This window comes from Neoarius graeffei, chromosome 8, assembly GCF_027579695.1.
Source record: "Neoarius graeffei isolate fNeoGra1 chromosome 8, fNeoGra1.pri, whole genome shotgun sequence".
Taxonomy (NCBI): Eukaryota; Metazoa; Chordata; class Actinopteri; order Siluriformes; family Ariidae; genus Neoarius; species Neoarius graeffei.
This window is the reverse complement of record NC_083576.1, coordinates 67,168,155-67,183,887: the sequence shown is the minus strand read 5'-3', so window position 1 is coordinate 67,183,887 and position 15,733 is coordinate 67,168,155. Positions and strand designations below refer to the sequence as shown.

The window sequence follows — 15,733 nt, the reverse complement described above, 5'->3', positions numbered from 1 at the left end:
GCTGAAGCTCTGTTACAGTGTGTAATCTGATCTTTGGTCATGTTTCCACAACTGGCTTTACTATCTTTCTAAAACGGTGTGTCATTACATGAACATGCTCCTTTCCCAAAGAATCACTTAATCAATTAACAAAGTGAAATATACAACCCCGATTCCAAAAAAGTCGGGACAAAGTACAAATTGTAAATAAAAACGGAATGCAATAATTTACAAATCTCAAAAACTGATATTGTATTCACAATAGAACATAGACAACATATCAAATGTCGAAAGTGAGACATTTTGAAATTTCATGCCAAATATTGGCTCATTTGAAATTTCATGACAGCAACACATCTCAAAAAAGTTGGGACAGGGGCAATAAGAGGCTGGAAAAGTTAAAGGTACAAAAAAGGAACAGCTGGAGGACCAAACTGCAACTCATTAGGTCAATTGGCAATAGGTCATTAACATGACTGGGTATAAAAAGAGCATCTTGGAGTGGCAGCGGCTCTCAGAAGTAAAGATGGGAAGAGGATCACCAATCCCCCTAATTCTGTGCCGACAAATAGTGGAGCAATATCAGAAAGGAGTTCGACAGTGTAAAATTGCAAAGAGTTTGAACATACCATCATCTACAGTGCATAATATCATCAAAAGATTCAGAGAATCTGGAAGAATCTCTGTGCGTAAGGGTCAAGGCCGGAAAACCATACCGGGTGCCCGTGATCTTCGGGCCCTTAGATGACACTGCATCACATACAGGCATGCTTCTGCATTGGAAATCACAAAATGGGCTCAGGAATATTTCCAGAGAACATTATCTGTGAACACAATTCACCGTGCCATCCGCCGTTGCCAGCTAAAACTCTATAGTTCAAAGAAGAAGCCGTATCTAAACATGATCCAGAAGCGCAGACGTCTTCTCTGGGCCAAGGCTCATTTAAAATGGACTGTGGCAAAGTGGAAAACTGTTCTGTGGTCAGACGAATCAAAATTTGAAGTTCTTTATGGAAATCAGGGACGCTGTGTCATTCGGACTAAAGAGGAGAAGGACGACCCGAGTTGTTATCAGCGCTCAGTTCAGAAGCCTGCATCTCTGATGGTATGGGGTTGCATTAGTGCGTGTGGCATGGGCAGCTTACACATCTGGAAAGACACCATCAATGCTGAAAGGTATATCCAGGTTCTAGAGCAACATATGCTCCCATCCAGACGACGTCTCTTTCAGGGAAGACCTTGCATTTTCCAACATGACAATGCCAAACCACATACTGCATCAATTACAGCATCATGGCTGCGTAGAAGAAGGGTCCGGGTACTGAACTGGCCAGCCTGCAGTCCAGATCTTTCACCCATAGAAAACATTTGGTGCATCATAAAACGGAAGATACGACAAAAAAGACCTAAGACAGTTGAGCAACTAGAATCCTACGTTAGACAAGAATGGGTTAACATTCCTATCCCTAAACTTGAGCAACTTGTCTCCTCAGTTTCTAGACGTTTACAGACTGTTGTAAAGAGAAAAGGGGATGTCTTACAGTGGTAAACATGGCCTTGTCCCAACTTTTTTGAGATGTGGTGTTGTCATGAAATTTAAAATCACCTAATTTTTCTCTTTAAATGATACATTTTCTCAGTTTAAACATTTGATATGTCATCTATGTTCTATTCTGAATAAAATATGGAATTTTGAAACTTCCACATCATTGCATTCCATTTTTATTTACAATTTGTACTTTGTCCCAACTTTTTTGGAATTGAGGTTGTACAGTACCAGTCAAAAGTATGTGGACACATGCTCGCTCGCTCGCTCACTGTTGTTCTGTATTTTGACCATTTCCAATGTTGTAGAACAATACTGAAGACATCAAAACTATGAAATAACAAATGGAGCATGTATGGAATTATGTGGTAAACAAAAAACTTTTCATATTTTAGATTTTCAAAGTAGTCACCATTTACTTTGATGCTTTGCACACTATTGGCATTATCGAAACCAGCTTCATGAGGTCGTCACCTGGAATGCTTTTTAGGCTACGTCCACACGACAACGGCAACGAGATTTTTTTTTTTTTTTAAATATCGCGTCCACATGGGCAACGGATCAGTAAAATATCAGGTCCATATGGCAATGCAACGCTTGCTGAAAACGATGCAATACACATGCCACACCTCTACGTGCGCTGTAAGACGGTCCCATCAGAGACACCAGAACAATTGAAGTAGACGCATGCACATAACTGCGCATGCGCACAGTGACTATCCCTGTCACTGTCACACGCACACACTTTCTCACTCCCTATCCTATGGATATAGTCCCTTTAAATCACGTGCTCGGTTTTTGAATGGAGACGCGGAAAGAGGAATGAACGGGGGTAGATGGAAGCCGGTACGCCAACATTCTGATATCCTCCAGAATTCTTTAATGGTCCGGAATAAATTGAATGCTACACGTTGATGGATTACTTTGTTCTGCTACGCCCTTTTTGAGGAATGTATTGTCGGACTTAAACCAACATCTGAAGAGGTGAGATCGCTCCTTTTTTTTTTTTCCCTATTTTTGCTGGCGGGATTGACTCTGCCCTAAGGGCTATTCTCTCACTTTGCACCATTACACAATAAATATTCACAGTGAAAATATTTTGTAAGCACGTTTCATGAACCAAGTTATAGGATTTGTTGACAACTCGCATCGAGTTCGTTACACTTCTACCCGGCGTGAAGCACGTGGTTGTGATGTCATCGTAAACAAATCCGTTTTACTCATCCAGACGACTTCACAACGGCGCCGTTGCCAGATTTTTTCACTCTGGAACCCGTTCTCAAAAGATTTCGTTGTGGGGCACCCAAAACGCCGGTGCCGTGTGGACGCCAGGCCGAAACGATAAACAGTTTTATCAGATTCACCTGAATCCGTTGCCGTGTGGACAGGGCCTTATTAGTTAACACGTGTGCCTCATGAAAAGTTAATTAGTGGACTTTCTTGCCTTCTTAATGCGTTTATCAGACAGTAAATAATAATACAGTAAACAGCCCTATTCCACAACTGTAGTAATCTATGTTATGTCAAGAAGCGCTCAACTAAGTAAAGAGAAACGACATCCATCATTACTTTAAGACATGAACTGACTTTTAATTCATAAAAATTCATAAAAGAACAACCATTGAATTAGAAGGCAAACTTTTGACTGGTACTGTGCACATATATATAATCTCAAATAATAGGTGGCATGACAGCTGTGGCCACTGGAGGACTGCAGTCATTTCATCAGCAACACGGAGGCTTCAGTGAATTAAGAAAAAAGAAAAGCAATATTACCAGGTCTGCTCGTTTTTTTGGTGTGTTTGTTTTTCCCATTTTGAACTGCTGCTGCAGATTTTTTTTTTTTTCTTTTCTGTTTTGGGTTCGACGTTTTCCATACATTAGATTAATTATCTATTTATTCCACAACACTGTTGATTTTTTGAGTCTGACTGACTGAGGTGCCGACTGCAAAGCAAATCATAGGTTTATATTAATGCACACGTTTTAATAAATCATTTCTATACCACAGTCAATTCAATTACCACGATGACTTTTATGGTGGAGGCTCCACAAAACCAAATGTGTATTTAGCAGTTTAGGAAAGAGTCTACAGTGGAACAGTCTGTAACAGGCAACACTGAAGTTTTCAGATGGAGGATTTATTTTTTATTTTATTATTAACTTGAAAAAGGACAAAAGAGAGGCGGTTAATAGCCGTTATCACATAAATGATGTATGTAACAGGATCTAACTTGTTCTGCAGGAATTCCCTGACATGAAATGGATAAAGTGTTCTTTAATATTTTTTAGCAATTTGGAATGGTATAAAAGGACTGGTAACACCATCACACCACCTGGTCATTGATTTTTCCAATAACAGCAGGTTTTATTTCTTGTGTAATAGAACGATATTAAAAATTCACATTCAAGTGACTCTAAAATCTGAACAATACACATTGCCATGGAAACAACCCACCCATTATAAACATTTTGGCCTTAACCAGCATGTGAGATTTGCTTTTGTGTGCACTTTTTTTTTTTTAAACCAACATGAGCCTTGTACATTACTGCATCAGTGAACCATCACAGCTGTTCTGTTTACAGTACTGTATATGCAATAATAAATAGATTATAGGACTTTGGTTGGATAAAAAATAAACTCTTTAGGTAAATGGTGTGTTCGTTATGCTGCTTGGTTAAAAATGAACTGTGTTGCTTTCTAATCTTTACATTTACCAGTGATGTATGGAATTTACAAGAGGCATATATTGGGTTTTGTTGTTTTTGACCTGGTAACTAAGGACTGTCAGTTGACTTTACCAAGTCATTGTTAATTACAATTTAAAAGTTTGTCAAAAAAACAAATCTGTTGTGCCAAAATCTATTCATTACGCAAGCATGCCAAGTAAGGATGTGAAAATCTGGAAGGGGGGAAGAAAAAAAAAAAAAGTCTGTGAAACATTTGTACATGGTTCAGTTTGTGATGAAAGGCATCTCTCGCTGCTGATGCCTTTTTCATTGAAAGAATTGAAAATGTTTTCACTACAATTTTATTAAATATACACATTTAGTACAATAAACTTATTATGGAACACTTTTGCAAAATTAATTGCTAGGGCTGAATTGCTCCACTATATTACAGAGGTGAAGAGTTAGTGGTTTGCAGCAGAAGACTAACCAACCCCACACACACACACTCCAAAGAAGCAGAGAGAAAGAGCTTCGATATACCTTTTCACCGGCTTGTGTGTTGCTACATTTTTACTTACTTATACAAACCTTATTCCTGGAAGACTGGCAGAGATGATTAAAAAAAAAAATCTCTTACAAGCACTATAGATCTTAAAAAAAAAAAAAGCAACTTGGAAAAGCAAGTCCCCTTTTTAGGCATGAAATGTCTCACGAGCCGTTTATTCGAACTGCACACACTTGATACAGACGTCCTCTCACTCCACTGATAAAAGACCTCGATCGATGCCTCATTATTGCTTCTTTTTCATGGCACAAAAATAGAAATACAAACATTTGCCATGCAAACTCACTACTGACACTTTTGTTAAAATACAAAACAAGCAGACATTTAATCAATCCATAGAACTGCACTGTAAAGATGGATTGTTGAAAGTGAAAGTTAAAAAAAAGTACAAAATAATGCTCATTTAAAAAAAAAAAAAAAAAAAGAGAGATAATCTGCATGTAACCATTGCAAAGTGACCAAGGGGTTTAACATGCATAAAAAAGTAACAGATACAATTCGTGTTTAAATGTACAAGCAGATCTGAACAAATAGTGGGCTGCATTCTCCGAATGCTGTGCAAATAACATTCGCTAGCTCCTACACCCTTCCGAAAAACATCCCATTTTTACTGACTTTCACCAACCTGGAGTGACTCGGGGAGAAAAAGCCGAGTGCGTCAACTGACCCCTGTTTATCATCTAGTGCTTCTTTAGAGCGAGTTCGCTCCCTACAACTGTACACACTAAAACATCATCATGCCTCCCTTTGACTTGGACTCGTTGCCATTACAAGTGTCCATTGTTCCTGCACTTAATGCCCAGAGCTGAATGAAAACACATCAGCAGTGCCTTCCACTTTCGAGCTGCTTGATCAAGCATGGAAAGCAAAATATCAATGAGTTTAAATGATATACAAGTGATGTCATGGTTTCCGGTCACGGAGCTACAGTGTCCTCGAGGAGGAACAGCGAACATCATCAAGTCCATCATGATGAGGAAGTGAATCCAACAGAAAGTTAAAGCAAGTGTCCATGACAATATGTCTTTCTTCGAGCAAATAAAGCTGAAGGAATGTAGGTTTTAAAATGAGTGGTGATTAGTTCCACTTCCTGTTAAAGCTCCATGAGGTTCATCAGGATTTCAGTAAAGCTGCACTGCCTGAGAGGACACGCGCCACTGCTTCATGGCATGACCTTCCACCAGCCAGGCTGATTAACTAACCGTGGGTTTAACAATAACATCCTGAGCGTGCGGCGTGAGTGAGCACAAAATGACCTCTTGACCGCGGAACTAATCTTTCCCAACATCAGCTTAGATATTTAGCACGCTCACCGAATCCACCGTTATTCAGACACGAATCCAAGAGAAATTTGAGTGAAGAAATGCTATAAATAAATACACATCTGGTTACATTGTCCTCAAACACGGAGCCAAACGAGAAGGAATACTATACAATAGTCGAGCTTAAATTCAATGTCAAATTCTCTGGTCAGTCTGATTAACTCTCCGCTCACTGAGAAGTCATGTATGTTTTTAGAAACAAAAGCAAAAAAAGGAGCACCAACATGTTCTCGTTTAGAGAGTAGCAAAGAAAAGAACACACTAAACATTCAGAGGATAATATCAGTCACTTCTTTTCGATGAAAATGTGGACATAAGCATTGTGCATACACGGAGTATGATTTTTACACAGAATTCTGTCCAGAACACACACACACACACACACACACACCAATAGTGTATCATGTCCCCAGGGTTTGGTGACAAAATGACAAAAAGTCTGAGAAAGATGCTGACTGTGGATGTGGTTGGAAGTTCTGTTCTTGCTGTCCCCACACACACTTCTGATGAATCGGCTCAACGGCCGAGCGGGTCCCTCTTCATGCTGAGGATTTCTCACTATGATCAAACAAAATCAAGCAGGCAAAACTAAATATTTAAAAAAAAAAAAAAAATAGAATGAAATGTCCTCCTGTTGAATCGTTGAACGTGAAAGCAGTTGGTTGCTAGGTGATGGGATGTAGACGTGATGTCGTTGCTGATCCTGCGTGCTGGACTCTAGATGGACTTGGAGGAGTCCTGCTTGCTGATGAGGACCTCGAGCAGGCGCAGTTTGGCTTTGATGCGTTTATATTCCTTGTACTCGTCCAACATGGGCACACGGTCCTCCTTCTGTACATTCCTATTGGAAGAGCAGAAGGGAGGGGGGGAAAAAAAAAGAGCGGAAGAAAGGAAGGGAAGGGGGAGATAAACAGTGACTACTTTGAAAAATCTAAAATATATATATTATTAACACTTTTTGTATGTCACATAGTTCAGTGTGTGTTCCATATGTAGTTTCAGGAGTTTTGGTGTCTTCAGTATTGTTGAAAAGGATAATACAGAACAAAATCAGCTGTGAGCTACTGCTCGCTCACGTATCCCCCCGCTCTCGCTTCTATCAGAATACAAGCAATGGAGCACTTGCATGTGACGTCACAGCCGATCCAGATTGTGACAGACGCCATCTTGTCGGTCAAACGCCATATTTCCGCCTTCTACTTCTACCTTTTCTTCTGGAAAACCCTACTATATACAATTCTACTACAACGGCTGCGGCTACAAGCTCTCCCTACCTGTGCACGTTTATGTTTTTTGTGTGTATTTTTGCGTGTTGTTCGTCTGTACCGGACTTCAATATCCACTACAACTGTATGGACTTACTGGACATTGGTTTCCAGCAGAAAATGACGGTTTGTAGCGATTTCCATCGCATGCACAACATTCCGGACGAGATCACGGAGACCCCGCTGGTCTCGCTGATTGTTATCGGAAGCAAAGCGAAGGAGGCGGCGTCGGGAGCGGAAGCAAAAGCGAGGCTGCAGAGCCGGCCTGTTGACTAAGCTCAGAAAACAGCTACTCAAATCTCCACTGCCAAGCCTCTACCTCTCCAACGCCAGATCCATGGTAAACAAGACGGACAATTTGGAATTACAGCTGGAATTACCTTATTCTATTCTATAATCGGCTGGTCAGTGCTATACTACTTAAGTGACTTACCCGTCCAATGAGGATTATTTTCTTGTTTACAAGATGCCACATCTGAGTCGCTGACAAATCCTGAATTTCTGTAAAGATAACTGTCCAGAGATTTATAAGCACGCAGTGCTTCACCACTGAACAGCGAGGCAAAGTTAATGAGGTAATTATACACATCTGGGTATTCCGCTGGCAGTTCAACATCCACTGACACGGTCGTGAAAACTACGTCCGGTAAGCCATAAGGGTCAATAATCTGTAGATCGTTTATTTTAGACATATAGCTAGTTATCTGTTCATTAGAAAAATGAGCCGTGTAGTCTGTCAGTTGAAATTGATCCATTCTGTACACGAGTGCAGCAGTATTCAGCTGTGTTTTTTACCGACAAGATGGCGGCTGTGTACTTTCCGGTCACGTGACTGCAAGATCTCTATAGAAGGAACAGGACACTTGGGCGCTGTTTACACATACCCAGGTATTTTTAAAAACACATTTTCTAAACTCCGTTTTCCAAAATAACTTCGTGCACACAGCTGCGTTTTTTTTAAATATTACGTTTATATTGATCAGCATAAATACGCTGTCAAGAGCTGTTAAACTACGCCAGAGTGCGCAGGCAACTTTTTTGACGACATTGACAGAAGCGCGCATGTGAGTACACTCACCCTGTATGTACGGACGTACCAACTCTGCGAGTGACAGGAGTGAGGATCGCGACATTCTGAAATTTTCCTGCCATTCCTCTGGGACGACAACGCCATTCTCGAAATTCTCCCACCAGATAGCAGTCCGTCCAGGTCGAACCCAAAATCGCCGCCGCTGGCGGCGGTATGATCGGGCTCTTTTGGTCACCAGAAGCTCCGCAATTGCTGCCCTCCGAGCCCTAATGCGTCTCTGCTGGTCAATGAGCTTTATTCTCAAAAGCAAACAGGCGAATATAGCTCTTAATAACAGAAATGCTGCTACTCTGAGTGTTTCCATGCTTGTCATCTGTACAATGGTTGCTCTTTTGTGGCGTGAAGATTGCCTAAAACTCAGTTTTGGTCTCTTTACACACAAATGCAAAACAGAGTTTTCAAAAAATCTCCACTTTTGCCTGGGTTTTTAGAAAGAATTGTTTTCAGAGGAAAAAACTCCGTTTGTGTATAAACGAAAGGCACAAACGAAGGCAAAGATCTGCGTTTTTAAAAATACCCGGGTACGTGTAAACGGCGCCTTATTATGAATGTTGACTTCAACAAATAATGAACCCTGAAAGACGCAAGTAAAGAGCAGTGTCTCTCCCAGGGATTTCACATAGCATCCTGGTTAACTGTCATTTTGAAATCGCATCAAAATCCACCCTGTGTGTTTTGTAAATACATTCAGTCGATAAACAAGAAGTCGATGTGCGACAGACCTGAAAATGGTATACACGGTACAGAACCCCAAGCTGAAGCTCGGTACCAAATATCAAGCGGTTGTGATTTGTAGTTGCTGAGAAGAGTGTTACGAAAATTTTCTAAATCCACCCTATATGTTTCGTCAATACATTCAGTCGGTAAACAGGAAGTTGATGTGCGACAGACCTGAAAACTGTATACATGGTATAGAACCCCAAGCTGAAGTTTGGTACCAAGTGGCTATGATTTGTGGTTGCTGAGCAAAAGGGTGTTTAGGATGGACGGCGATACTGACGGACAGACAGAGGTAAACCACTATACCCTCCCCCACCCCCAATTCAGAGCGGGGGGTATAAAAACCTTATGAAAGAGTAGGGTGTATAAACTTTCGACTGGTACGGCGTATATACACCATCACTGATGCTGTATAAATTGCTTAAGGATTTAATTTGCACTTAAAAAAATTAAAAAAACCCTACCTCTTCCCCTGGTTCACTGCACATCTTGTATTTACTGTCTATGCAATAGTGTCTTTGTTTTGTTACAGTGGTGCTTGAAAGTTTGCGAACCCTTTAGAATTTTCTATATTTAGATTAGATTAGATAGAACTTTATCGATCCCTTTGGGAGGGTTCCCTCAGGGAAATTAACATTCCATTATCATCATCATTACAGGATAAACAGAGAATAGAAATAGAGAAAAAACTTCTAGATAAGTTAAATTAAATTAGGTATTTGCATATACAAATATAAAAAAGAATAAAGGTATGGGGAGGGGGGGGAGAGGGCCAACGGAAGAGGTATTGCACATTGTCCAGTATTGTTTATTGTCAGGCTAGGCTACTGCTCCTTCCCGTCCTCTGTCCTCCTGTTCCCCCCCAGAGAAGAGGAGTTGTACAGTCTGATGGCGTGAGGGACAAAGGAGTTTTTAAGTCTGTTCGTCCTGCACTTGGGAAGGAGCATTCTGTCACTGAACAGGCTCCTCTGGCTGCTGATGACGGTGTGCAGAGGGTGACTGGCATCGTCCATAATGTTCAGTATTTTGTCTATAGTCCTCTTCTCTGCCACCGTCACCACAGACTCCAGCTTCACGCCGACCACAGAGCCAGCCTGCCTGATCAGTTTGTCCAGCCTGGATGCGTCCTTCTTGGATGTGCCGCCCCCCCAGCACACCACGGTGTAAAACATATTTCTGCATAAATATGACCTAAAACATCATGAGATTTTCACAGAAGTCCTAAAAGTAGATAAAGAGAACCCAGTTAAACAAATGAGACAAAAATATTAAACTTGCTCATTTATTTATTGAGGAAAATGATCCAGTATTACACATCTGTGAGTGGCAAAAGTATGTGAACCTCTAGGATTAGCAGTTAATTTGAAGGTGAAATTAGAGTCAGGTGTTTTCAATCAGTGGGATGACAATCAGGTGTGAGCGGGCACCCTGTTTTATTTAAAGAACAGGGATCTATCAAAGTCTGATCTTCACAACACATGTTTGTGGAAGTGTATCATGGCACGAACAAAGGAGATTTCTGAGGACCCCAGAAAAAGCGTTGTTGATGCTCATGAGGCTGGAAAAGGTTACAAAACCATCTCTAAAGAGTTTGGACTCCACCAATCCACAGTCAGACAGATTGTGTACAAATGGAGGAAATTCAAGACCATTGTTACCCTCCCCAGGAGTGGTCGACCAACAAAGATCACTCCAAGAGCAAGGCGTGTAATAGTCGGCGAGGTCACAAAGGACCCCAGGGTAACTTCTAAGCAACTGAAGGCCTCTCTCACATTGGCTAATGTTAATGCACATGAGTCCACCATCAGGAGAACATTGAACAACAATGGTGTGCATGGCAGGGTTGCAAGAAGAAAGCCACAGCTCTCCAAAAAGAACATTGCTGCTCGTCTCCAGTTTGCTAAAGATCACGTGGACAAGCCAGAAGGCTATTGGAAAAATGTTTTGTGGACGGATGAGACCAAAATAGAACTTTTCGGTTGAAATGAGAAGCGTTAGGTTTGGAGAAAGGAAAACAGTGCATTCCAGCATAAGAACCTCATCCCATCTGTGAAACATGGTGGTGGTAGTATCATGGTTTGGGCCTGTTTTGCTGCATCTGGGCCAGGACAGCTTGCCATCATTGACGGAACAATGAATTCTGAATTATACCAGCGAATTCTAAAGGAAAATGTCAGGACATCTGTCCATGAACTGAATCTCAAGAGAAGGTGGGTCATGCAGCAAGACAACGACCCTAAGCACACAAGTCGTTCTACCAAAGAATGGTTAAAGAAGAATAAAGTTAATGTTTTGGAATGGCCAAGTCAAAGTCCTGACCTTAATCCAATGGAAATGTTGTGGAAGGACCTGAAGCGAGCAGTTCATGTGAGGAAACCCACCAACATCCCAGAGTTGAAGCTGTTCTGTACGGAGGAACGGGCTAAAATTCCTCCAAGCCGGTGTGCAGGACTGATCAACAGTTACTGCAAACGTTTAGTTGCAGTTATTGCTGCACAAGGGGGTCTCACCAGATACTGAAAACAAAGGTTCACATACTTTTGCCACTCACAGATATGTAATATTGGATCATTTTCCTCAATAAATAAATGACCAACTATAATATTTTTGTTTCATTTGTTTAACTGGGTTCTCTTTATCTACTTTTAGGACTTGTGTGAAAATCTGATGTTTTAGGTCATATTTATGCAGAAATATAGAAAATTCTAAAGGGTTCACAAACTTTCAAGCACCACTGTGTATTGTACAGCCTTTGTGTTGGCATAATTAAAATTTTTTTTTAAAGAATCAGCAACCTAGTCAGTCCAGCACCGTGTGGTTTATTTCATTCTGAGAGAATCAATTCATCCTGAAGAAACAGTGCAGCAGTACACTTTCCCAGAGCTGCATTAAGATCCAGTCTCTCCATCTCTTATTAATCTACTCCAGACACTGACCTGCACTGGAGTGCAGATCTGATTATGCTTCTCTGTGTTCATGAGCATTTTTGTGCGTGTGCATTTGTCTACAAGTTTGTTCGTGTGCAATGCTGCATCATGGCCCCTCCGTGCAGAAGCTCTGAGCAGCAGTTTAACTCGGCCCATGAAGTAAGCGTCTGCATCTTACCTTCCGTTCTGCTTGTAGAACTCCTCCTCAAACTCGCGAATGGTCTTCCTCAGCTTCTTTTTCTCTGCTCTGGCTTTCCACAGCTGCTCCAGGAGCTCAGGCCTGTAGGATGTAGGAGGAGTTTATCGTACTCATTACACAACACTTTATTTCTGGTTTAACTTGTTTGATTGGACAGGTGGCTGTTCCAAGAGTGCTGATATTTAGTAGATCAGCACTGGTACGTTTCACTGTTCGTATCACTCCGATAGTCTGTTTGTGTACATAAAATTCCAGTTCTAGTTTATTATACTTGAACAGTTACGACAGGTTGTCAGTCAGTCAGTCCGTATGTTGCAGGGTAACATGCTATGCTGCCCAGCTGTGGCTTCTTTGGGAACAGTTTTCATTGAATGAGTAAAAAACTATTTGGCCAAATCATGTCTAAAATGTCATTTAATAGAGAATTATTTCAGTTTATAAAGCAAATGTCACACTGGAGTAGTTGAGTCACTAAATCTCGAGTCCAGTCTCGAGTCCCCAGGGTTCAAGTCTAAGTCACTAAAGAAAATTTCGAGTTGAGTCCACTACTGATCTGTAGTTGAGTCCGACGCAAATGGCATAGCTGTCGCACACTCACTCTCAAAAAACACTTTGGAAGCTTTGAGTAGTGTGAAGATGCAGGTCCCATACATATTAGTTCTTCTACATATGGAACACATAACTGCATTTTTCCCCACTGCACGAGAAGTCTGTATAAGCAAAGTAGACGATCCTAGGGACGTTCTCTCCAGGCATTTTATGGCCCTTTTCCACTACCCTTTTTCAGCTCACTTCAGCCCGACACGGCTCGCGTTTCGACTACCAAAAACCAGCACGACTCAGCTCGCTTCAGCCCTGCTTAGCCCCTAAAACTCGCACTGTTTTGGAGTGGGGCTGAAGCGAGCCAAAGCGAGCCGAGTGAGGCTGGGGGCGTGAGCAGACACTCCCCTGTGCACTGATTGGTGAGGAGGAGTGTCCTCACATGCCCACACACGCCCCGCGAGCGCGCTGGGATCTGTAAACACCGTAAACCCGGAAGGAGAAGAATTACGAATTACGAGAATTTCTGAAGCCTTATGCGCCTCGCCTCATCTATACGCTCTTGCCAGTATCTGTCCGCGTTGTCGGTGACAACAAGCCACAGCACCAAGACCAGCAACACTAACGACTCCATGTCCTCCATGTTTATTGTTTACTATCCGGGTCGTGAGACTACCGCTTAAAAGATCACTGATGTCACTGTTTGCGCTGCTTAACGACATCACCTGACGTCCACCCACTTTCGCTAACTCCACCCAATGTGTCCACCCACTTCCAGCCAGCACGGTTGTAGTCGAAATGCAACTCCAACAGCCCCGCTCAGCCCGACTCAGCACGGCACGGCTCAGCCCAACTCAGCCGCGTTTGTAGTGGAAAAGCGGCATTAGTGCCATTAACGTTAGTTTATTCCTGAACATGACGTATGAACAGGTGACTGTTCATTCTCTTACACAAAATTAGTATAAAAATGAATGTAGATATAAATATCTTATGCCAAATTATTAGGGCATGTTACCAAAAAAAAAAAAAAAAGAGTCCTCGTCTCCAATTTACGAGTCCGAATGCAGTTAACGCACGAGTCCAAATCATCAGTGCTCAAGTCCAAGTCAAATCACGAGTCCTTAAAATTAGGGCACGAGTTGGACTCGAGTACTACAAGCCTGAGTATCACATGACCTGAAGCCTCATATACTAACAGACAAATAACCAGTGTTGGGCATGTTACTTTCAAAAAGTAATTATAGTTACAGTTACTTTTCCCAAAAAGTAACTGAGTTAGTAACGGAGTTACTTTGTCATAAAAGTAACTAATTACCAGGGAAAGTAATTATTCCGTTACATTTTGTTCCCCCCCCCCCCCAAAAAAAAAATCAAATTCAATTAGTGTAATCATAATAAAAGTGAATGTTAAATGTGTTTAATGACTGAAATTGACACTTAACAGAACCAATTAGTAATGTTATCTACACTATATTAATATTTTTGTGGGACAATGTGAGATAAGACATCTATCAAATGTAATATATTTTTGTAGTTATTAAAATTGTTACTAATTACTGGCCACTGACGAGGACAAACGCTTTGTTCCTCGACATAATGTGCATTGCACGTAGACATTTTTGCCTTTTATTTCAAGTAATGAAAAGTAATGGCTGTATTTCCAATGTGAAAGCGCAGTGCTGGGCCATCGCTGTGTCTTCTCATTGAAAGTGTGCGCAGCAGTGCAGTAGGCCTATGTATGTTGTCCAAATCTACTCTGATTGGCTTACTATGCCGTTGTCTCGCGTCTCCCCGCCCCACACTAAAGCAGAGTAAAGAAAGGCTGAACGAGCAGCGTGCCAGATGAAAACAGCTTTAATAAAGTAACGCATAGTATTTTATTGTAAGTAACGGGAACGGCGTTATAACGGTGTAAAAAGTAATTAGTTAGATTACTCGTTACTAAAAAAAGTAACGCTGTTAGTAATGCCGTTTATTTCTAACGCCGTTATTCCCATCACTGCAAATAACAGGCATGATTATATTTAAAAAGCACTCTTGCTCATGTTTAAAATGTCCACTGGCAATATATGGTACCCCCCCCATTACCATCACTGCTGCTTATAAAACATTTTTATTTATTTACCATTAAATAATTATTGTTTAATCAAACATGCTCTCCTTTCAGTCAGCACAAGCCCACATGAATACAAGTCTGAAAAAGCATGCAACTATTTTTACATATTTAAAATTACATATACATTTTAAATGAATTCTTAGGGTGATATTACACAATGTGTTATAAAGAAGTTTACAATATACACCAGGTACTTATTGGAGTCATGCTTTCTATATATAGTAAATAAGCAGCATTGAAGTGTTTTTTTTTTTTTTTAAATGCACCAGAAGCATGAGCAACAGAGTTTAACATACTGCTCATTTTCTTCAAAAAAAAGGATTGCTGCCATATCCAGTTTGAGTCTTTGAGGTTAAAGCAGATACGCAGAACCATGGCCTCACTTTTTGGTTATAAATGCCTTGAGACCTCAAGAATGGCACAGGAATAGTTTTAAGCGTTAACAATAAATCTAATATAGTAATTTTTACAATTCAAGTGATTCATATAGGCAGCGGTCTGAGTGAATGACCTTGACATCACTGCAGGAAGTCTATCGGTCTCATCGCCATTTCCGCTATACTAAAACACAGAGCTGACTGCAACTCCGATCCTCCATTTTGAGCTAATTTATCGCCATGCCACGTAGATGTGTTGCTGGCGGGTGCAGCAACACAACAGAAGGTGGATTTATGTTGCATTCATGGCCCAAGAATGTTCAAACTGCAAAGATTTGGACGCATTTTGCGAGAAGTTCACAGGCACATTGGGCATCTACGAAGTGGTCTCTCCTCTGCTCTGGACGTTTTACT

General features: G+C 41.1%; 1 protein-coding gene across 7 annotated transcripts in view; it reads right to left on the bottom strand.

The window, feature by feature from the left end:
* Positions 1-4,541: 4,541 nt before the first annotated feature.
* Positions 4,542-15,733, bottom strand: part of fam13b (family with sequence similarity 13 member B) — a 79,033-nt gene continuing 67,841 nt past the window's right edge. For all 7 annotated transcript variants that reach the window (XM_060928049.1, XM_060928052.1, XM_060928054.1 and 4 more), the window contains 2 exons: positions 12,266-12,367; positions 4,542-6,926 (listed from right to left, as the gene is read on the bottom strand). In XM_060928049.1, the coding sequence (XP_060784032.1) occupies positions 6,803-6,926; positions 12,266-12,367 (226 nt within the window). In that variant the 3' untranslated portion in view covers positions 4,542-6,802. The remainder of the gene's footprint in view (positions 6,927-12,265; positions 12,368-15,733) is intronic.